Below are 25,010 nucleotides of genomic sequence, written 5' to 3'. Positions count from 1 at the left end.
ATTTTGTATTGTCTGTTATCATTATTGTTTACTGTTTTGTTATCAGACATTGGATTACAAAAATAAACCTCCATTCCTCCAGTACTTTGTTGTCTGTAATTGTCTTGAGCACTGCATCACCCCTACACCTGCACACTGCAAACCACTTTGCCACAGGTTCCTAATTATAATAATGTTAATTGGAGAAATGTTTAAAAGAGGTGAGGTGTAATGACACCACTACAGCACAGATAGTGTGAATGGATCTCTATATAGGTTTACAATGTGATAACAGAAGCTTATTCTTCAATTGGACAAGGTAATGTAGCATCGCAACAGCCAACTGAACTGTTAAATGGCAGCCACTATAGTCGTGAAATGACCGTGGAAGAATCTCATTCCTTAACTGTCCTGAAATAAAATCCTTAGTGCAAAGCCTCAATTTTAAATAAAATAAAACTATTTTACTGTGACACAACTTTCTTGAAAAAACAGAGCAGAATAAAAACCAAAACTCAAAGCAGATAAGTTGCATCTTGTTAGTTTTTCACTATGTTAAAAAGGGGTTTTTGTTCTGGACAGACAGTATAGCAAAATAAGGTAAACTTGTAATAATGTATCACTAGTAATACTGTTTTGATCTTGTTTATGTTGTTAAAATTTGACGGGATTATTCCTGGCCGTATAAAAGTGAACAAACAAAAACTAAATAAACAATTAAAGAAACTGTAGTCTGAATGAGTCCTATTAATAGAACAGGTATTTTAAAAAGTTACTTCCTGGTATTATCACTATGCTGCTAGTCAGCATTCCTGGTCATTTCCATAAATATAGTAAACTGTAATTGTATGTGTTGCCGCTGCGATACAGTAATAAGGCTGGGACTCTGTGGAAGCTACAGCTGAGCCACTTCTCTGTCACCCCTTCAGCAGGAGCATACAGGACCAGAGATCTGCCCAGGTAACCACAGTAAGCTTTTCTATAGTATTTCTAGTACTGACACAATACCTACGCAGAATAGCTATAGCTAGTATTGTTATTTAGATGGGTTGATTGTACAATGTAATTTGCATTTCTCCAAGTAAAATATCAGTTTAATTATTTTTTATTAGGGCAATATGAACATGTTGTGTAATTAAATGAGCATTGTTTACCTCACTTCTGAACAGTTTTAAATGCTGACGTTAATTGTTGTGTCTAGGATTGTTGCTTTTCTATAGTGGTTTTTTGATTATAGTTTAATGTGTATCAATGTGGGCTGTATGTGTTGAGTTTTGTCCCTGTACTTGTTGGTACATGTAGGTTATGGTTAAAGTATATATGTGCTTTGTTGGATCCCTCTGATACTCATGTTCTGTGGTCTGGTGTGGCATTTTTTATTTTACTCAAGTGGCTTGCTGCCTGAACACTGTTTATTAGTAGTAGTAGTACTTACAAATGATCACAGTGTCATCAGGATCTCTAATTAATTCATTTTAAGGTGTTGCTTGAAAATATTGCCAACTTACAGCAGGCCACAAGGTGAAAACTTACTTTTGTACTTTTAAGTACTGTCAGTTTGCTTATATTATTATAATAATATGCTCTATGTGTTTGCGAAGGAATGAAGGAACAACACAATGCACAACAGATCATGAGTCTTACCACCAGGTAGTTGCTTTGCAAGTGAAATTGCTGAACTGAAAGCACAGGTTAAGCTCCTGAATTTGAAAGGGAAATTATGACATCCCTCTCCAGAGAAAGTCAAACAAACCAGGCATCATACCGCTTGAACAGTTACAGCACACTGGATCATGTTAGGAAATGTCATTGTCTGCCTAGTGACTTTTACAAGTGGTTCCGAGACATTTTTACCCCAGTCCTGTGTGAGATTTACACTGAAGCGTGGGATAGAGGGATTAGCATGAATAGTGCAACAATAACACTAATACCAAAACTCGGAAGAGACATCATGGAATGTGGAAGCTATAGGCCAATTTTTCTACTGAATGTAGATTATAAAATTTTAACCAAGATTATTGCTATAAGACTAAATAAAATTATACATATGTTGGTTAAAACAGACCAAGTAGGCTTTGTCACAGGGAGAAATGCCTCAGACAATCTGTGAAGGTTAGCACATTTGATATGGGAGGTCAGGAACCTAGGTGACCCAGTTGTAGTAATGTCCTTGGATGAAGAAAAGGCGTTTGACAGGGTTGAGTATGGGTATCTCCATCACACTCTGGACACCTTTGGATCAAACTTTGATAAATGGGCTTTATGGTAAGCCATCTGCATAACAAATAGTCTGCTTTCCCTGCTTTCTGACTGGGTAGAGGCACAAGGCAGGGCTGCCCTTTATCTCCCCTCTTATTGGCCTTAGAGCCTTTAGCATTATGTGTGATGTGGTATGTGTATGGGTAGTTACTGGAAAACACTGAGACAGACAAAGAGCATTGGTGTTGATACACCACCCAGACGCTCAGATTTAATTTTCAGCACTGTTCTGACGCTAGGGTACCAGCAATGGTAGCCCTAGTGTCACATTTAATAAAGAAAAACAACAAATCAAAGCTAAAAATAAGTTTGCCAAAAAAAATGGCAAGTGCTAGTCCCACTAACGAGAACGTCCTGCTCCAGGAACCTGCTATTGTACGTAACCCTCGCTATACTGTTTTATGATCATCATCCCCTAAACTGACCTACTTCTGTTCTCTTGCTCCTGAAGTCCCGGCCTCCCAGTGACCGGGCTGTTCCGATGATCTTGCCTGGGCAAAGCGCCTTCACAGGCACCGTCTTACAGTTGAAGGGTTCCGTGGTAGTTCCTGCCAAGCGGACGTTCTCCTTGATGTAAACACAAGCTCTCCCTCAGCGCCTGCCTGTGTTTCAATGGTCGTGTAGTAGCCCCGAGCTGTGGTCCAGCCGCTCTTTGAGCTCTGCGCAGCATCCCTGTGCACGCCCCCCCAGCCAATCCAGACTTCCCGGTCCGCACAGGAACTGACCAGCCTATCGCTCAGCCGGTCACCCAGCAACGTGTCTCTTGCTGCGCGTCGCAGCTGATTTCCCCAAGGCACACACACTTGCACAGGAACGAGTGACCCAGCTCCCTGTCACATCTTGCAAAAACATAGAGCATTTCTGAGGGGCCCAGGAACATAAAATAATGGTATACAGTCAGCACTTGGATTTAAGTTGGATGTAATTACACGATTTCCGACTTCGTCACCAGTTTTCTGATACAAAGCCCATCTCTTCAATGTTACAATTAATTTGAATCTCCGTCACAGCCCACATTTTTTTTCTCTAATCTGCCAAATCAATCTGTTTTTATTGTTCAGTTACACAGGGCTTCCCCCAGTTTCATCTGATGAAAATGCAGCCAAAACAACGAGAACGAGACAAGCTGGGCTAATGTAACAGTTAGTCATTAAACAGTTTTAGATACTGTGATGTATTTTTTTTTTTTTTATCTGTGATCTTTAGTTGTCTTTGTGCATTTTCATTTGCAAGTGAACTGTGACATTAGGGCCTTATCGAGCACTATATTCTGCAATTTTGAATACTGACTTTGGATACTGTTTTAATTTTTTTTTTTTAAATGTCTTTTGCTAAATTGCATTACCTTTTACGTTGTATGCAGTTCTGTGCATGGGTAACATTTTTATTAATTTTGCTGTGGGGTCATTAACAAGGAATTTTACATACTGCTACCATACATACCGGATTTAAAAGTATGTTCTGTATTACAGCCCATGAGTTGTGTCTTTTGGCAAGTGATATTTTCAGAATCATATCGTCCTGAATTAAAATACTACTTCTGTTGAAAATATAGTACTGCACCAACAAAACCAATACAGTACATCTAAATGGAAGCCTACTCATTTTAAAACACAGTCCTTTCAGCTGTGTATTTTTGATATGATATGGTTTTTGTGTTCCCTGAATGGACAAGGGTTGGAACGGCCCATAATGAAATAATCAGATATGCATCATACTTGTTTAACCATCACGGAAGTCAACATTTTGGTTCCGTTTGGTAAAAGGAAATTGAGATACTTGAACGATAAACTAAAACACTTGTGAATTCTGATAAACCCTGGGCTGAAAAAAATGGGGAACTTCAATGGGGGGGGGGGGGATGGGTGCACAGCTAGCCCTCACTAAGTTACAAAGTCCAGTTAATAAAGGGGGTCTTAAATTGCCAAACTTGAAATATTACCTTCTTTTGAACTCTAATAGCTTCTTTGAGAATGACAGGGAATGCAAGATGAGATTGGGTAAATATTGAAGTAAATTGATTACTTGGAACATGAACAGCAGGAGCAAATGCGTTCTAATCCTGTTATAGCTCATACTGCCCAGTCTGGGCACAAACACATATATTGTTCAAAGAGTCCATTGGAATGCATCAAGTCTGCCCTATATGGAAAAAAAATCCTAAAATTAAAGACTTTGACACATTTGAATGAATACAAAAGAAGTATAGCATTCCTAGGACTGACTTCTGGAGGTGCCTGCAGCTACGTCACTGTCTAAGGGGTTTGTTAGAGAGCAGTCTGAAAATATAGTTAAAGTTTTTTTTTAAATTAGTGGATGCATCAGTCCCACCAAGCTTCTTATATATATATTCCTTTTTAATAGATACAACAACCCAACCTGACTGGAGTCAAAATAGTGTGAGAGCAGGACCTGGGCACCAATCAGGAGGACTTGGAAAATCTCCTTGCAGGAGATAGACTCATAGAAGAAGCACATCTTAAATTAATAGTTTAAAATACTACATGATTTAAAAAAAATAAAAATAAGGACATGTCATGTGGATTTATTTCTCTCCTTTCATGAAGCAGAATACATTTGGACTGAATTGTCACTACTTACTGTTTCAGGTAATCAGGTACACTAATCTTAAGCATCCTCACCAGGACAAATTACTGGTTAAGGACGTTCATCAACTCCAAGAGGGGCAGTAGTTTTTAACATGAAAGAGAAGATGTAATATATAACCACTCAGAAATGTAAGTACAGCGGTACAGTATTAGGAGAAATGGCTATTTGTCTCAATGAGTGACATAGTGACACAAATCTGTTAAGGTATAGGTTTCATTGTGGGACACCTCAGTTGTCTCCTGGAATGACCAGTTTGAAATCCACATTGCTGATGCAATTCACATACTTATTTTAGAGGACTGCATGTTAACGAGTGACTGTTGTTACTCTCAGTACAATTGTCTATTTCACCTGTTCACCAGGAGGCAAGGTAGAGCCTAGTTCTGCTAGAAATATGGGGTTCCTGACCAATAAGGGTCGATGTGCCAAGGTCATTGTTGGAGAGTAACACTTCATGTGTAATGCATTACTGTAATCAGATCACATTTTTGTGTAACTTAAAACTAATAATGGCTCCTTTTTCAGACAGACAACAAAATGTTTCTTTACATTTAAGAAAAGCACTAGGGCTAACACTTAACGAGGAAATCAGAAAGCGCTTCGACGGTGCAAGTCAAACCTTACAGTGCATGTTACATGAACCCGCTTTTTGTATCATTGTGCTAGAAAATGGCATCAGAGGAGGGAACGAGTGGGTTCGATAGCTGGATCTGTAAAGAATATTTCCAGCTGCAGTCTGGCCAAACTAAATTTCCCCACTGTAATCTAATCTGTGGGAGTGCAAATGATCAGCAACCCATCTCGTGTTCGATTCAGCATGCTCCTGAGCCTGGATCATTTTAGTGCATAAATAACAATTTCCCAGACATGGTAAGTTATGATTCTGTTTTTATTCAAATAATAGCGCGGTATTTAAATGACACATATAAGGGTAATGACCAAATTTGGAGCCCTGTTCTGTGTGTGTCGTATCCCATTGGAACATGATTCTGATTGGTTTACAATAGCTTCATAAGTGGGTGGGGGGTGGGAGAGGGGGAGAATGTATTGACTCCTTAAACTGGTAAGAAAAGTTGCACTAACCAAGCCAGTGTTTTACTCACAATGAGGGAAACCTTGTATTTTCTGCTAGTTCTTCAAAAACAGGAACCTAGTTACAAATAACTTATTTTGGCATATTACATAATTACAAAAAAGTCCCTTTCGGATTAAAATGGTGGTGTCTTGATGTCTTCTTTGCCATGAGACATGTTGGATTTAACTAGTGCAAGCAGCATGAACCCTGCTTATTAAGATAGTAATCTTCTGGTGCTTTTCTGAGATGTGACTGCATTAAACCAATGCCATAATAGCAGTACAGAAGATGCAACATTGTAACTACTGTCTATATGTATTATTAACACCTGAAGCTTAAGTAGCCATTTTAATGTGTCCTGGATTTTATTTATTTGTGAATGTAAACAACAATAGCTAGCCATGTTTTACTACAGTATAAAGATAATGTGTACCACACTTGGGCAAGTGATGTACCACTAAGCTACATTATAATTGCAATTTAAAAATGTATCAGATGGGAAATAAATCTTATTGTATCATAGCCTGTGACAAGCACAGTTAGTTTTGTGGACTACACAAAATGAAAGACAAAAAAAGTGGATCACATAATGTTGTGACAATGTTTTACTCCTGCAGGTGTAACTCAGTGCATCCTAAAACAGTTACATTCTTTTTTGTTAATTGTTTATGACACTTTTAGTTGGCACACCAGGAACTGTTCTGATACATTTCAGAGAAACTAGTGAGAATTATATGACTATTGTATTATGAAAATTATTTTTGGATAAATTAGGGGAAATGTGGCATGGCCAAAAAAAAAAAAAAGTAGGCCTAATTCCCACAATGTTGTTTTATGGGCATGGCTGTCAAAGTATGATAGAATATGGTTTTGGAAATCAGTCCTTTAAAATGCCCTCCATCATTTTTTTTTGGTGGTCCCCTGAGCTACTGGCAGGTATCTGTTTTGATTGTCACTGTGGATTTACACCTGTAGGACAGCAATAGTGGGTGTCAGTGTGTTTGCTGCTGGGTTTAGGCTGCTGTTGTTTGACTATACCCATGGTTTGGTATTTTCCCTCTCTTTCTCTGTGTAATGGATATCTTATCATGATTTTTGGGTTTCCACTCTATGATCTAGTTCTTTCCACTTCACATTGTCCGGTTTACAGTTATGTCCATCAGCACTTTCACCAAGAGACAAAAAATAGAACTGTTAGTTTTGTTTTGAAACTCTGTCTTTAATACTGCTTACGACATTAGCGGTAACAGTTCTCTATCAGAATCCGTGGGGGTTTGCAGATATCTGTTATAGTTGTCTGTTGTTAAACTCGTTGTTTTTGTGTGGATGATGCATGAGATCAGAAATGTTTCAGATCCCATCAACAATGCTTTGAAATGGTCACATGAAAGGGTGCAAAAACCATCAGTGTACTATGTGTGATTAACATCGTGACTATTATAATTTTTGTTCTTTAGGTTTGGAAGATCCAAAATCAGTGTTTCATGCCTGGTAAAGCTATATAACCATGAAACAGTTTTCCCAGGTAAAAAAAAAATTGAATGCAGTATAGCACAACCTATCAATTACTGCAAACTACTGATGAGCTTTTAGCCAATCAGAACTCCAGTTTATGCCACAACACAAATAAACTCCATTCATGACATCCACCATACTACGCTGTAAGCCGAATTAATGAGCAATAAACCCATAACCCTTTCAAATGAACTTCTCAACAAAGAAGAGATTCTGTCTGTATATCCGTCCATCTGTATGTCAAGCTTACATTTATGCATGTTTCTGACCATTGGTATTCTGTACCATACTGTTGACATATGTCATAGTCATCTCCCTTTTCATCATGCTGCTAGGTCTAATTTTGAATATTATAGTTGTGACAAGGGGCAGGGAGTGGTAAGGGTATGGATTGGGTTACCTTGTCATACACTACAAAGCGGTGACAGGATTAGATTAAATATTGGCATTGAATTGGATTAAGTGATGAGGATTACTATTAAATTAACCATTCTACTGTATTATTTTCAATCATGTACTTCCGCAGCAGTGAAACACTCATCCAGACTGAATCTCAAGCTACTCTCAAGCTGATTGAAAGCAGAACTATTGTTTTACAGTAAAGAGATAAGAGTTGTAAAAGCCCATCATCAACAGGAAAACACGCTGTATGTATCAGCCCTGCAAAGAGGAGCGTTTTCAAACAGATGCTCTGTATTGTGCGCTTGTTCCTAGGAATCGGAAACTCAGTTTTCCTTTGTGCAGTGAGGAGAGAAATAGCCAAGGGCAGAATATAGGACTTATCCTATCACAAGTTCAGTGGAATCTGTGAAGACAGATTTAGAATTTTCTTTGAACTGTATAAAGAGCTGATGTCTTGGTCATGCAGGATAACTATTGCGGGGAAAGCTTTAATTGACCCTACATAAAGCTTTTTTTGAGTTGAGCTGAAAAGCAACATTTCACTCAGCTGAGGTAAGTTTGTTTCTTACATTGTGTTTTTTGTTTGTTTGTTTGTTTGTTTAAGTTTGGTAACCATTTGTTGAAATCACCATCTATTAACATAGTTTTTAAAATCTTAAATTGCCTTATGGAGACAAAAAAAAAGCAAAAAAAAAAAAGGACTTTTGCACAGCAGTATACAAATTATTGCTAAAAGTGTTGATGACTTTGACTTTGAGCTTTTAGTGATAGTACTACAAATGATCGGCAAATGGAGACTACAGACATAGTTATTTTGCGCTATGTCTTACCATTAATGCACTATCATCACAAATACAGCAAGCTTCCCCTTTTTCTCTGAATTAAAAGACAATGCCCAGTTACAAAAAACAATCTTAAATTAAGCTCTAACCAAGTGATTGCATTGGGGTGTGACCGACTGAATTCCTGTGCCTACTGTATCTCTGGTTTATTTTTCTTTTGTTTTCTTATGTGTTCTAGTTCAGGGTTTAACATCTGTTGAATAATAAACACACACACACAAAAAAAGATTTGTTATATAAGAAGGCTCACAATAGGTTGGCTCACTTTGGACCAGTTTAACCTATTCGTGCACAATGTCCTCATTTGAGGACAGATCCAAAATCGTATTTTCTTCGTTCACAAATGCATCTGTTCTGCTGTTCTTGTTCTTAATGCTTTCTGCCCCTTGCGTTTAACGTGCCGCATTGCTTTCCAGGACAGGTATTAGCTAGTCAGTTGCCATTGTTTTGTACGTAAGCTTGTGATGCTGGTATTTTGTCATAAATCAAACAGCTTTCCATACAACACAGAAACGTTGAGTATTTTTTATCAACTATAGTAAGTATTATAGAGAGTGTTAAAAGTTTTATTTGTCTTTTCTTCAATTTTAATTACGAGGAACAAACGTATTCATGTGTCCTCGTTTGCGAACATTGCGCGATAGTGGGTATAAATACATGAAGCCTGCAAGCTGTGCGCGTTTGTTTCAGTTGTCTCCTTCGTCATTATTTTACACACGAAAAATGTGAATAGGTGTACACTGGCTGGCCACTTTATTATGAAATACTGTGTTTAGTGCAGAAACACACGGCCCCTAGTGATTCATCCAGCCGGCAGAATATTATTTTTTTATCCACTAGAATATAGGTTAAAAAAAATTGTGCTGGGACAAACATAAAAGAAGTAACATGTTTTCACATGTATTCAAAGACAAAAAACAAATGTCTCTGTGTCAGTCAGAAATTATTTTATCTGTGTGAGATTTGGGAAACATTGGGGGGTGTTCCCCTGGTGCGCTCTGACTGTAAGCTGAGAACTGTAGCACTGTAATAAAGTCTATATATAAAAAAAAAGAATCCCAGGTTTGTTTACATCCAGAGGTGTCACATAAAAACACAGACGCAGTTGTACATCCAGACAACACCACCTCCCACATTCCACTGAAATACATACTTCCATGTAGGTTAAGAAGGAACTGGGGGTGGGGCTTGTATACTAAAAATAATACTTATGTAAGCTATACGAAAAAAACCCCCAAAAAACATGCACTGCAGTTCTAGGAAGAAGTGCTTATAAAACTCTTATTTTTGCGAATCAGCCGCTCAAACACCGTCAGGATAGCCAATACATATATTTAGAAAAACTAACACCTGAAGTGCACCCTAACAACAGTTTCAGTTTCAGGAGTTACTTTTTGTTTTCTGTTACACTACACTTACCATCTGTGTTTCAATAACAAATGAAAATATATATATATATATATATATATATATATATATATAATATATATATATACATATATATATATATATATATATATATATATATACCCGAATCTCGCCCGCACAGTGGGGGGCTCGACTTTTACACTAGGTCGATTTTTACTGGAGTGAATACGATAATAAAAAAAGATCGCTTTTTTTTTTTACTAAACATTTGTTAAGTGTCAATTTTTTAAGTCTTTTGCAATTTATTTTTGTCTTTTGTTGATTCCAAAATTCCCTAATTTTTTTTAGTGTGACAGCCATTTTATGCTTGTTGAATAACAAGTACACTAAGACACAGATAAATCAGGTGTTCTAGAATCTATAAGATGGGTACCCACAGGTGTTATCACACTTATGAAGGCCTTCACCAAAAACATTTGCCAGCTTTGGTGAACTCCGGAGGTACCACCTGTTAGAATCTTTTACATCTTTTACATTTCAACAAAACAACGTCATCCAGTGATTCGAAGAGAAGTGAAAATTGCCCCAACGATAAACTAGGAAAATGACATTTAGAAGCAAACAGTCTTTGAATCAGTGGTGTCTTTGAAACAATTATGTTTTCGTCTTTTTTCAGAGAGCATTATGAAGGTCTTAATGAAGCTTGTTTCAGTTTTTTTGTGTTGGTGGTTAAAGTGAAGGTAGATTCAGAGGATTCCTGCTAAATGCAGAAGTAACAACTAAGCTACAACATAAAAAAAGGATGCTGTTTGTCCCCAGGCATAGTAAGCTTCTCGCATGTCAGTAATTGAGTCCCATGTTTATCTCCATGATATCACAAAGTGAGCCGTGAGCAGTGTCCATTAATATCTGAAATCAACACAACGTTGTTTTCTTTGAGCTATTTTGCCTGCTCTGGGGATCTCTTGGCTGATCTATAAGTAGAAATGCTATGCAGCTGTACAGGGGGAACAAATCAGGTATTCCCTACGGCAGACAGGAGAGGTGCATGAAGTACTTAAATAATTTACCTGCGGATTATTGCTCATTGCCCCTGAACTCAATGTAGCAAAGATCAACTATTTTTGGTTACATTTTTTAATGTAATTGTAACGTTTTAGACTTGGCCAGAGCCTTAGCCAGTGTAATTACTGTAGTTAGTTTTTACAGATTACAGTTTTCAGAGGCACTCTATGAACAATAATAATGCCTGCTTGCTAGTCAATAAAACCTGTTGTATTTTCATGAACAATTCTCCTCATTAAATAATAAAAGCATTCACAGTGAGGGTAAATAATGCATATGAAAAAGAATGCAGTGCTGGCATTAATTTGCAGGGTCATCTGTAAAAAACATTATTGATGTTCAAATCAATAATAAATCGAAAAGATGGAGATGCAGGCCATATTCATCACTAAGAGCACCAGTGAAAAGAAGATACAGGCCTTGAATGATGCACCTAAAATAGTGTTTTATATATATATATATATATATATATATATATATATATATATATATATATATATATATATATATATATATATATATATAATAATTCCAAAAGAAAAGTTCAAACACGCCATTTTAATCCCCTTAAAAAAAGTTATGCAACAAATGTATTCTACCCACAGAGACATGCCTGCAGTATGTAAATCATTTTTACATGTGCGTGTGGGAACACTTGATTATGAGATAGATTAGTTAGTGATAGATTTCCTTTTTTTTTTTTTTTTTTTTTTTTTTTTTTTTTTAAGAACCTACTGAGGATACCCAATCAGGAGTAAATAAACCAATCAATATAACCAGTGCCTCCCTTTGAGAAATTTGTAAACACTATAATATTATATCAAGGAAACATGTAGGAGCAATAACCAGCTTTTAACTAATCCCTCCTATCGAGAGTCAAATGATGGCCACTTATGAAGATGAACAAAAATGCAGTAATCAGATATGTACCCCAAAAGAAGGTACTTTTGGATAAGCTCATGGAATCATTGGAGTTTATTGTAGTAGCTAATTGACATATCATATTGATTACTCTGAATGTGTTGAGCCATATACCTTTAATAAAAGCATTCAGTAAGCAAGCCAGAATCCTGGGAGACTTTATACAGCACTTAGTGAGAGACTGCGAAAAAAAAAAGGGAGGGCTGTGAAGCTTGAAACTTTCTTCTATTCTGCAAAACAGATGAAAGTATGTGGGTGGAGCCGTTGTCCATGTCAGATAGATTTTGAGTTCACTAGCAAAGGAAATCCCGAGTTTGCAATATATTAACTTCACTATCTTTCTTGGCATTCCACCTGTTTGCTTCGAGTTACTTTGCTACCAAAGGAGACATGTCCAGGTCTCTTCGTCGTTAAAACGTTCCTGTTTTGTCATAGGAGGACTGCAAAGGTAAAGCCATTTATATTTTACTACTACATCTAAGAGTTTAGGGTGTAATTAGTAACAATGTATGTGATATTGTGATAGGTAACAAAGCCTTACGGTTTTAAAAAGAAGAAAACAAATCAATACTCATAAAAAAATGTCTTTGTATTTTGTTTTATATTCTTTGTTCATGATGCACCATACTAATATATATATATATATATATATATATATATATATATATATATATATATATATATATATTTTTTTTTTTTCAACTTCACAAACTAAAAAACTATGAACAAAATTAAAAAAATAAATAAAAAAAATGGCAAAAAATACAGGGTAAAATTACAGCACACATGTAAAGGACACATCCTGTACATTTTTGAGTGAAGCCAGTTAAATTGAAAATACTCACCTAGATTTGCAAGCGTCTTGGTTGCTAAGCACTAAATTACTGTTTCAATTCATGCTGTGCAAGGTTTGTGACCCCCTTAACAGCTTTAAATAATGGAGCAATATCAATATTATGCTGGTGGCACCATGCTAGTCTAAACTTTTAATAAGTCTGTCAGTCTTTCAGTTTGACATACTTAACTGGAGGTCTGACGCAGCTCTCCGGTTTAATTGGAGAGTTGATCATTGACACCTGGCTATTCACCTTAATTATTCTAATGAGTTATCACTGAAATCAAGGGCTCTAGTTTAGGAACCAAATGCTTATGGTTGACATTTGAACTCTAGTTTTTTTTTTTTTTTTTTTTCAAAAGTTACAATACCACTGTGGGATTAAAGGAATTTGTTCCTTCCTGATCTCTGAACCAGGCCTAATATGTTAATCAATAAATTTCTTTCAGTTTTCACTATTTCCCCTTTTCCGTGTCACAGTGAACCAAAGCATAGGACCACGTTATACAATTTTACTGACAGTAGGCTTCAAGCATGACAAGCTGTCAAGATAAGAAGTACATTTAAGATGAATTGCCAGTGCCTTTTAATAGTGGTTTAATAATCTGTACAAGCATGATCTGTGTCAAGTATAACAGGAAAGTGTAATATTTTCATTAGATATGTCTCTCCATCTGTTTCATTAAGAAATAGGCCCATTATAATCCAAGTACTGTGTCAAAAAATAATTTCAAAATTTGCATATTAATTTATGAAATCCCAGTCTTACAATTTTAACTTGCTATAACATTTTTTTTCAGATTACTTCCAGGTGTGCCATTATGAAAACAAAAGCTAGAGATATAGTCCTACATTGAGGTATATTCCTGTGTGGATAAACAAGAAGTCAGGAGGGTTTTTTTTGTGTTTTTTGGTACAAGCAAGGTGGATAGTTGTCTCTGAGTTTACTTGATGCTCTGTTATCCTCTATTATGCAGCATTCTTTTGGGTATACACTGTGCCTAAAATTTTATCTTGTTAGACACAATAGCAAGCAGGGGCAGCAGGCAAATTCAAATTGGGCAATGGCTGTTTGTGTACGCAGATAAGATTAGCCAACATTAAAATCATGTTTTTTATATATACATTACAAATATCTAAATGTATATACATCTAATACATTACAATAAAATATATATGAATGTAATATATATATATATATAGATATATATATAATGATATATATATATATATATATAATATATAATATATATATATAAGTGTATATATATAATATATATAATTGTTTAAGTTTGTACAGTATCTTATTTCACATAGGCTGTTCTGTCCTGTAAATTAGACCTGTTGTGATTGTTTATCAAGATTTGGAATCGCAATGAAAGTAACTAATAGCTAAGAGATTATACTTTGATAGGATTTTACATTGTGGTAGACCATCTGATCAGAGTATGTCAGTGCATCCTGTTGACTCACTGTGTTATCATTGTCTCCTGAATTCCTTCACCAGCTGTTACAAATCACAGACCATGAACTCCAAAACACAAAACTGTGTTACTATAAAATAATGGGGGAGCAGCATTAGGGACACTGGGGATATTACTGAATAGTACTGGTCTGTTACCACTGAAACAAAGGTCTTCATAGAGGAGGGTTCAAAATAAATATAAAACACAAGTTTAATTCTTTCTTTCTCTTTTATACTGCTGCTCTCATAATCCTTCCGCTCTTGTTACAAGCCGCCTTTTCCTTGCAAAGGCAGCCAGGCACTGGTAGCCTCCCTCTTGCTATGTTCTCAGAGTTCCCTCGGCAGGTTCCGGAACAGTCTCGAAGCCGCTCCCCCTTCCGTCACTTTGGCACTATATTGAAATCAGCACAGATTAGTATTTCCTAACATAGTACAGCATATATAGACTCCAAGTCTCTCTCCTCTATCCTGACCTCCCCAGCATGACTCCCCTCCTCAACCACACATTTCCTTTATATACCATCACACCCCACCTGTGGAATCAGTCCTGCACCTATCCCTAAGGAACAGGTGTAGCTAATAAAACAATGATTCCACACCTTGGTGTTTGAGGCATATGTGCAGTTTTACCTCTCCCAAGATGGACACCCCAACGGGACAGTAGACTTAAGTTCCGCGCCATCTTGAAGAGGGTGGAGTTTGCATGCATCGCGATGCCCCTGGTCGAGAGGCCACACTTCATCCCTGAACAAGGGAGAACACGTTACTCTGCCACAGTATGTAAGATAAAAGTTAGTGACACAATTTTGAAACTATAGTCGTAATCAGAGAGCAGAGGCCCCATGCAGTACTGGAAATGCTTTCATTGCATTTTCATTGCTTGGTGTGCTCAGCTATTTTTCAAGGATATATTGGCAGGGGGGAGGTGATGTGAATGCCCTGTGCCAGCAAGTCGTATCGGACGAGGAAGGCCATTTCAGTTTCTCATTCACAGGCCGCAAAATGCCAAAGGTCTGAACCTGTCTGCTGCGTATGCTCGTTTTAAATTGCATTAACTGGGACTGGAGTAAAATGTTCTTTTTTATTTATATCAAAACAAGGTAGTATTGTGTCTTGATTAGATTAGTGTGTAGCTCTGTTGGCGATGCAAAGACGTCTATTCTACCCTGCTGTGAATGTTTAATTAGTGCATGTAAACCCTGAGTAAATCACTGATGAGTCCATAATGATACCATTATGTGGAAAACAGACAGTGTTTAAAACGTAATAGCTCTAAAAAGTGCAGGATGACATTTTCTGTGTCGGCTCAAACAGATTGAATTTTCTGTCTGTACTGTATTTTCAGTGTTTCACATGATTCCAAGGCTTGAAGTATTCAAGTTCCTAAAAGTGGGCCATGTTAGTTAAAGCTTTTCTACTGAAATGGCTGCCGCATGTTACAATGACCAAGTGTCTATTATGGTAATACATTTTAAGCCTGAGTGTATAGTATTTTAGCTTAAGTATCATTTTAGACAAAGCCCCTGTTATTGTTACAGGACCCCCACCAATTTTTACCCAAAGTAATTTTCAAACATATTTATCACTTTAGCAGTAGATCTCAATTTATAGCTTCAGGGTTGTTGAGTCGATTTGGAGTCATTAAATAGTTATTGCTTGGAAATGGCTGTAGTGAATTTCATTTGCAGAACAGTCAATTGAATAATAAATTGTTGAGACTTAAAAATAATTGCCCCTAAAAACTTTATTAGGGTTAGAATTGAGGTTATATACTGTATGAACTACAATGTACAGTACTAGTTTCTTTTCTTTATATCTGCTGTCTGTGCTTACCAACCGATGCTGCAAGTTGAAAATGAAATGTTCTGTTTTGAGCATGAATTCGATTTTTGAAGGCAGTGATTGACTTGCAGTGTGCTTTACTCTAGTGAAATGGTATCCTAAGCTGTTGCTGTGTGGTGCATCTCGGTTTAAACATCTTTTTTTAACCCTGTTGATTTAGATGTGCTTTTCTTATGATGTCATCTGTTAAATTATTATTAGTTTGCGGTTTGCATTATAAGGTCAGTTTTGCATACTTTTAAAGTAGCTTTGTTTACTGAACTTCAAAAAGAAGGTGCCTATGCCCACAACCTACCCAAATGTTATACATGTGTTATTTCTCTGTTTGTTGTAGTTGGATAAACACTGCGGGACAATTACAGCGTACCAGTGATTTAGTCCACATCATGTGGACTAAAATGCAGACTAAAAAATCCTGCAAATCTATACTAATTTAATCCTTCTATTGCATTAAACTGAAAACGATATCAAAGGTACATGATTAAAAAGTTTATTTTAAATGTATAGGGCCTATATATAAGTTGCACAAGACTTTATTCTCACAAATCTGACTGCCAAACGTGACGGACTATATATGGAAAAAAGTTTTCAGATGTACTAGTCATTTCAGAGTAAAAATGCAGCTGTCTTTGCATAAAATTGTAAGGGTTAAATGCTTAGAACCAGCAAGCGTACTAAGTTGGTCTTATCCTTCACAATACTAAATTAATCCATTTGAAAAGGATCATCTCTAATCTGATTTGGTACGCTGCAATCAGATTTTAGCAGGTGATCTACCTTTGGTGAATAACTTCTAGTACCTTGCAATTGGGATTTGAAGGTGTACTAACTTTAGACACATCAAGTGGACTAAATCTGGTATGCTGCAATTGACCCAAAAATTACATTATTTATTTATTTATTTTATTTTATTTTATTTATTTATTTATTTGGCAAACGCCTTTAACCAAGGCGACTTACAGGTGTTACAGGGAAGTAAAGGGTTACAATGCAAGCTTAATATTAAAATACAGTGTTGTTTACAGTATGTGCAAATAAAAATACTAAAATACAATATGAACTAGGATGCAATAAGTTACATCTATAATGACATAGTAGTGCAATAGTGCAAGGACATTGCATAAGCAGTGGTGCATATATACTTATCCAATAACATGGTGCAGATATACTTCAGTATATAAGTTCAGGGGTGGTGATGCGGTGATTTGAACCAGGGTCCATGCAATCTCCATTACACGCATCTTGTTAGTCAAGCTAAATGACTGTGCTTTGTCATCCGTGCGAGCAGAGATACTAACATAACTGCAGTCAACACAGCACAACCAACTATCAATAGACGCTCTCCAGCACAGCGATAGACACCTAACTGCGGCCTTCTTTCTCACAGGAAAGTGTGCTACCAAAGGATGGACAGGATGATCTCTCAAGACTCGCTGCACCCCCCCTCCTTCAGCCGCTCCGTATCCCAGGAGTCCCTGGACAGCGCGTCTATGGAGGATTACTGGAGTGAGGTGAAGAGCATCGAGGAGAGTGCAGAGAACAGGCAAGACGAACATGCAGTGCTCGAGGTCAAGTCAGCTGATGGTAAGCGAGTCATGGAGATTTACAATTGGAATGTGGTGAAGGAGTTTAAAGAGTAACTTTTGAAAGGGTAAGAAATATGAGAAGCATCTTAACAACGGCAGTGGCTTGTTTTCTATTTCTCCCATTACAAGGATGAAAACAAAGCATGGTTGTATAGCTCTCGGAATCATGTCTGACCTTTGAGTACATCAGTGTGTAACCAGGGTCTGCAGCCTGCAATACTTCCCCTAGTTTATGTAAGAAAATTCTATCTGGTGTTTTTTACTGATGTAATAGTACACCCACTAGAGGCAGAGTGTTGCAGAGGGACATTTCTGAGAGCCCTGTTGGCTGAAACACAAAATGATGCAAAGTACATCTGAAAAACAAGAACCCATTATATAAAGCTAGTATTTAATGCTCATAACAAAGTTGCTTTTTAAGAAAAAGTGCCTAAATTTTATTTAAATGCAACCAGATCTAACCATTGTAATTGCCACTGGCAACTACTGTTTCCCCTGCGTACACATCATTCTTCAAATTTATATTCTATTTATCTATTTTAAATGCTTTATTTTTTTACCTAGGAAAATTATAAAAAACAAAAAGGCAGCTAAACACTTATAAAGAAAGGATGTTGTTAAATGCAGTATCAGTATTGGCAAATTACAGGGAAGCCTTGACAGGAGTCAGGGTTAGGTGGAGTAGGGATGGCTTTGAAACTGTAATTTTCCATATTGGTTCCTTCTGGTCAGTGCCACAATGGCCCTACAGCCTTCCCGGTATTAACTTGGGCTGGAGTAAGGTCACTATTAAAGATTTGTTTCGTACATAAAAGAAAAGCTCACTTTAATTATGGTGCTGTATCCCTTGTTTTTAAACTCTTTTGTAAAGAAGGAACCTTAATATTTCAAATAAGAGAAAAAATAGGAAGGAAATGGCTATAAAACAGTAGCTACTGTTTGCCAGTGCAAAGGGGTTTATTGCCTGCAGATGGAGGAAGCTGTTGACTCTTGGTCTGGTTTCATGGTTTTGCAGAGGGGGAGCTGGAGGAGGCTTGGCTTCAGGAAGCAGGGCTGTCCACACTGGTGTCTGGATCACCCAGGGAAGAGCCTGCCGAGGCCCTCTTCTCAACTCTGACCCGCACGCAGGCTGCTGTTGTCAAAAAGCGCATTGACAACTACACCCAGATGCAGCGCAAGAAGAAGCCTGTCAGAGATGTCCGAGACATCTTCGCTGTTGAAAACTCCCCAGTGAGTATGAGGATTGTTAAAACGAGAATTGTTATCAGTCTTCATACCTGGGTTCTGCTTGTTTCACAGATTGACTAGTTTTAATCATACTTTGAAACTGATATTGGACTGGTACCATTTATTCAACAACTACAGCTTTAAATGTGGCAGTTTTTCTATTGTATTTTAAATTTTTTATTAAGTACACAACTGCGTAAGTGTGCTCTGCAAGTTAGCAGAGTAATGTATTAGGTTGTATTAGCTCCATTCAAAACAATTTTATGGATTTGTGGCAAAGTGATAATTAGTAGAGCAGGTGAAGTGCAGGTGCAGTAATCCAACAAGAAAAGACAGACAACGAAGTACAGGTGAAATGGTTTCTGTTTTATTTGTAATCCAAATGGTCTGATGACCAAACAATAAATAATAAGAGGACTGGCAATACACAGCTATGTGTATTGTGCAGGGAATAATTATGGGTTGCAGTTCCGTAAACAATAATAAACAATAGTCCAGTACAAACACACACAAGATACAAACACCGTCACCAGTCCATACTGTGTGCTGTAGTGCTCGCTGTGAAGTACAATTTATCCGTGATTCAATGTGCAGGGTTGTCTGGGTTTAGTGCTGGCCATGGGTGACAGCTCGGGATCGTGTTAGCTGTCTAGTCTTAATAAACAAACAAACAGTATGTTTTAGAGAGGCAAAACAAACGAAACACTCACGGTAATAATAACAGTATTGATCCTTTCAGTTCTTAGCATAACCATCACAAGGAACAGATCACCTCACTACATCCCCTTTATATACTGTCAACCATGATCCCTTGGTTAACAAGCGCACCCACTCCACCATTCCGCAGATGCCACACTGTTAACTTTCTGGGTCAATGATTTAGTGTACCATAGCTCAGTCCCCTTTCTAGATGGCTGACTTCCACCTACACCCTGGGAATGAACTGTCGGGCCGTCCAATCCAAGGTACTCTGTTCCCTTTACACAGTGCCCTCACAGGTCGGAAGGGAGATCTAACACCAAGAATCATTCTGTCACTGTCACAGGATTATTTTCATCATTTTGATTATGTGTATACCATGCTTAAGTGGTAATAGCTGATCTATTGTTTTTTATATATTTATCATGTGTTGACTAAATGAAAATATAAAGAAAATAATGAGTTGTTATGAAGCATTAAACTAGGAAGTGCCATGCAGTTTGAAGTTTGCATACGTAGTATATTAGATCTAAAATATTCAAATATGAGACTGACAAGAAACAAAGATCTGCTTTATTATGTGCAATAGAAATGTATGCATTGTTTTTTGTGAGTTGTTACTTTGTAAAATAATAGTGGCTAAATAAAACGTTGCATCACTGTGAAAATTAATCAACACTTCAGAATGAATGTACAATGGCAGGTAGATCTTTCATTAATTTTTACGTTCACAAACATCTTCCTTTTATTGGCTTTTTTTTGTGTCCTTTTCCTGTGTATAAATAGACAGGTACTTACACCACAGAGACAGGGAATGAAGAAAAACAGCATTTCAGAATATTTTTGGAGTTAAATATAATGACGATTAAAATCAGAACAGTTTTTTTCATGTTTATTTGCAGTTTTTAACTACATGTTCATACTTTTTTACACCACAATGAAATTCTATATTTTAAAATGTTGTGACTATGATATTTATGAAAATTTACCGTGAATTTGATAGGGCCCTACCCATGGTATGGTAAATACACTGCAAAACTGTAATTACCATGCACATTTACAGCTGTAAAGTTGCAGGTAGTGAGTAAAAATCTCAGTCATAATAAGAGGCTATGTGTCTCGTTAACTAGGTCATGACAAAATTCCAACAAAGTCATTGCATACTCCACTAACTACCGCCTTGATAGGGACACCTGCGATGCTACAAGTCAGTGCTCTGAATTGCTAAACATCTCATATCAATCCAATTTTCATGAGGACGTAACTGCAAGTAATAAAATCAATGAGATCCAGACTGAGACAGGCAAAGATGTATGGTGTATTTCTATGCATCAGTCCTTGGTGTTCATGATGTTTCAGGAGAGACATAAAAAACAAATGTCTTTCCTTTTAAGTGAGAAAGTTACGTACTGTCAAAATCAGTGTGTATGGGTAACAGAGCATTTGTCATGTAAGGAGCTATTCTCAGTTTTAGTTTCTTTCTTGTTACAATGTGCAGTGTTACTTATTGTGTCATGATTTGTTGACAGCAGATATACTAAGAGTTGCTCCTAAAAGTATGAGTTTCATGTATGCACATACTTTTGCAATGAATTGCCTTACAACTCACTTTTGTGTTCATGGCTTCTGTTATAGCTACATATTTGCCAGTGAAAGAATGCTTTAGCCTAAAAGCATTAGGTTTATAGGCCAACATTATTATTCCTCCCCACAAACTGCATCTTTGGGAAATGTATTTAGGCAGAACTAAGTTTGAATTGAGTGAGGTGATTTTTTCTTAAAAGGAATCCTTTTCTCAATGAAAACTTAACCTCTCAGGACTGACAGGATTTCCCTTAACCTTCAGAAAAGTCCTTGATTTGGGATCAATTTGTATTTGTATTTCATTAGTTTAAAGGAAAGCACATATTTACAGTGAGTATCAGTCTTTATATTTGTGCAGTGTTTACAAGAGCTTACAGAATGGCCACCTTACAAAGACCATGGTTTGATTTACTGACTATAGTAGATAGATAAATCTACCTTTACCACATATTATTATTATTATTATTATTATTATTATTATTATTATTATTATTATTATTATTATTATTATTATTTGTAGGGTTCAGTGCAATTTTATGTGCAGGAGAGGAATGCTTTCATTTTCAGTGGAAATAAATCTTTTTTTTTAAGGTTTTTTTTTTTTTTTATCTTGCCTTATCATGTTTTCCATGTTAGCATGACATCAGTGCAAGCACGTTGCTAGGGAAACCTGGCAGGCACTGGTTGATAGCCACCATACCTGCAGTACTCCAGTTGAGTAATTCTTTCCTATGTCAGCAGTTAATTCCAGTGTTATCTGCCTGACCATACACTTTTCAATAGATTTTTTTGAATAGATTTATTTTTTTTAACACAGAGCTTAGACTACAACTTTGTAGTTCGAGGAAAACAGAAAAATGACAAGTCCGTTCAATTAACAGAACACATTTGTTAATTGAATACAATTTCAATTAATGTGTCAAAATACAGATATGAGACGCCACACTTTACACAAGGTCAGGAAATTGGGGGGGGTGGGGGCGGTGTCACTGAACAGCAGTTGAATGATTTTTTTTTTTTTTTAATTGCATCATTACTTTTATATGTGGTATGTTTATATGTGTGTATTTGTGCTAAGACATAAAGTAAGCATGGGAATGTGTCTTCCATCAGATTGTTACTGTATGTATGCTGCAAATCGGTTGCATACCCCAGCGACTCTCTTCATCAACAGTTTCCGTCTTTTCAATTAAATTGCCAATTAATATATCAATTATGGTTTGATTTTGTAACTTATATTAACACTAAAGCTGTATATAATAGTTATAAGAACAATCATTTGTGTGCTTGTAAACAGTCCTCAGGTCAGTTCACTTTTTATCATATTCCAAGACTCCCTCACACACAGATGTTTTCTGTCCTACAGCCTGTTTTTTTTCCAGTTGGTTATATTTCTGGTTTGTCTCTTTTTCATTCAAGTTTTCTGCATTGCTGTTCATTGATTTAATGTACATATTTAAAGCACAAGTGGAACTGAAACAGATTTAGTTTGTTTTTTTCCCACAGCCTGGAGTCTGCCCGGGAGCTGGTTCACCCAATAGCGCTCCGCTGGCACCCAAGCTGTTTTTCCGGACAACAGGAAGATGTAAGTGTGTCTGATCTAAAACCTTGTGTTAATGAATATCTTTTTGTTACACATGCAGTTGAAGGTTTCCAGGAAAAGATCAAAGTAGATCTCACAATTCATGGAAGTAGCCTGAGGATATCAGAGATTATTGGGGTGCTACATTTTATTTTTATCACGTACTGTAATGGGAGCGAACATGGAACATAGGGCTAACATAGATCAAACTTTACTCCAATGACAAGCCTGCTTTTACTTCAAGTTCTTTCTCATCCACTCTCAATTAGGGGGCAGAAAAAAAGATTTGTTTTAAAAATAAATAAATACAGAAATATATTATATCAATTATATCAACAATATCAGTCACATACACAGAAATGCAAAATCTTAGAATTTATTTTAACTGTAGTTAGGAGTACAATGTGTTGAAACAATACTTTTTCAAAAGCAATTTTAAAATCTGGATTCATAAAGCATTTCGATTTATATTGTACTATTTCTGTGTTAAATGGATGTTGCTTTGTTTTGTTAAATTTTTTACCTAAACTTTCGCAGTATCCTTTAGTGCTTTGAGCATTAATACAGAATAGTTATATACAGTCCAGAAAGTTTTCTACTAATGCCTGCAATCTTCCACTGTAGAATGTGCTTTTATGCACACTTTATGAATTATTTAAAATGTCAAATTAGAATTGAGGGGTGTCCTGGATAAACTACACAGCCCACAACCTATATTTGCTTCCTATTGCTAACTGTGAGAAGGTGTTGGTGATTCACTAAAACACAGGAGTCAGAAGTGTTCATCTGAAACGCCACTTTGGCGTACAGATTTATTTAAATACACAAGAGGGCGCCCTTGGGCCGTGGCTGCTATACTGACAATGGTATTTAATGATAGGAAATAATGTTCAAACCAGAAGGCGAAAGGAAAATAAACACTGTTAACAAAACTACAAAATTCAGGTGCAGAAATAAACCATTGAACGGTGCTCCCCCTAATGCTGGAAGCCCCGAATAAGAGTCGCTGTTTTAATTCCCTATCTAACTCACTGTGGGACGTTACAATTCCCGCTAGCTATTTGTAATTGTATACCAGTTGCCTGCTTGGGCAGTACTAGACAGACTTCAGGTAAACTCGCTTCTTGTATTCCTTCTCTCTCCCAGCCCCTTTCCTTCGGGGTATCACAGACCTTTTGTGTTCTCTCGGCTTGCTCTGCGCCAGCTTACAAAGCTCTGCTGCACACTGTCAGAAGTCAGCAGTCCTCCAGGCATCATCCTGTCAATACACTTCCTACGTGAGAGAGAAGGATACATAACAGTGACTCTTATTGGCGTTCATTCCTGCACGACTCCACTTCCCAGCCACTCACAGAGCCCCAGCCGACATACCCCCAGCTGGCCGCTGTGTCAACACAGTGATTGACAAGTGGAGCCCTAATGGGGTTCCTGCCCCTCTCCCCCAGCAAGATCACGCATGTGCCCGATAGCCAGCACAGATAACTCCTGTTACACCAACCAGAAACATATTTCTGAAACCTGTGGGTGTAATCATTGTCTTCCCTACCCCAGAGTTCAGCTCCATTGGTAAGTAATCATGGCTAGGTTGCAGACACAATGTGTTTGTGTATATGGTCAAATTGTGTTTAGTCAACAACACTTCCACTGCTTAAAGCTTGGCCATGGAGCATAGATAAAGGCTTTAAAATGGTACCTTATACTTAGGACTATTACATTAATCTACAGTCACTTTCTAATTTTGCTTCCTCAGGACATTCATGCATAGTCTTTGCTATGTGTTTATTATAGTATGTGTTGTGTAATAATAAAAAAAAAGAAAACTTACTGCGATTTTGTATTTATGTTTATGTAGTATTTTAACTGACCTTTTAAAATATGTATGTAAAGTGGAAAGCTGTGCATCAAACTGCAAGCTGAGCAAAGACAGCCCGTCATTGCCAGAAGAGTTGAACTTCGATGTGCCTTACTCGGAGTGTGCTCTTAGGAAAGACTGCCGGAGCATCCAGAGAATAAAGAAGGATGATGCAACTTTCCCTGTAAGTAAACACCCTGGATGTGGTTAATCAACCTGACCATCTCTTGAATGCTGAGAATAATGAGTTTTATGTTTTTTGGCTTTTTCTCGATTTTTTTTCAGAAACTTGCGTTTTAAGA

At 37.0% G+C, this 25,010-nt stretch overlaps 1 protein-coding gene across 2 annotated transcripts in view; it reads left to right on the top strand.

Moving 5' to 3' along the window:
- The window catches only part of arhgap28 (Rho GTPase activating protein 28), a 69,138-nt gene that overhangs the window by 18,657 nt on the left and 25,471 nt on the right, over positions 1-25,010 (top strand). For both annotated transcript variants that reach the window (XM_041246215.1, XM_041246213.1), the window contains exons 2-5: positions 17,566-17,762; positions 18,780-18,994; positions 22,781-22,859; positions 24,744-24,892. In XM_041246215.1, coding sequence (XP_041102149.1) covers positions 17,566-17,762; positions 18,780-18,994; positions 22,781-22,859; positions 24,744-24,892 — 640 coding nt within the window. The remainder of the gene's footprint in view (positions 1-17,565; positions 17,763-18,779; positions 18,995-22,780; positions 22,860-24,743; positions 24,893-25,010) is intronic.

Source organism: Polyodon spathula, chromosome 3, assembly GCF_017654505.1.
Source record: "Polyodon spathula isolate WHYD16114869_AA chromosome 3, ASM1765450v1, whole genome shotgun sequence".
Taxonomy (NCBI): domain Eukaryota; kingdom Metazoa; phylum Chordata; class Actinopteri; order Acipenseriformes; family Polyodontidae; genus Polyodon; species Polyodon spathula.
Note: the sequence above shows the minus strand (reverse complement) of the source record. Positions and strands in the feature narration are given on the sequence as shown.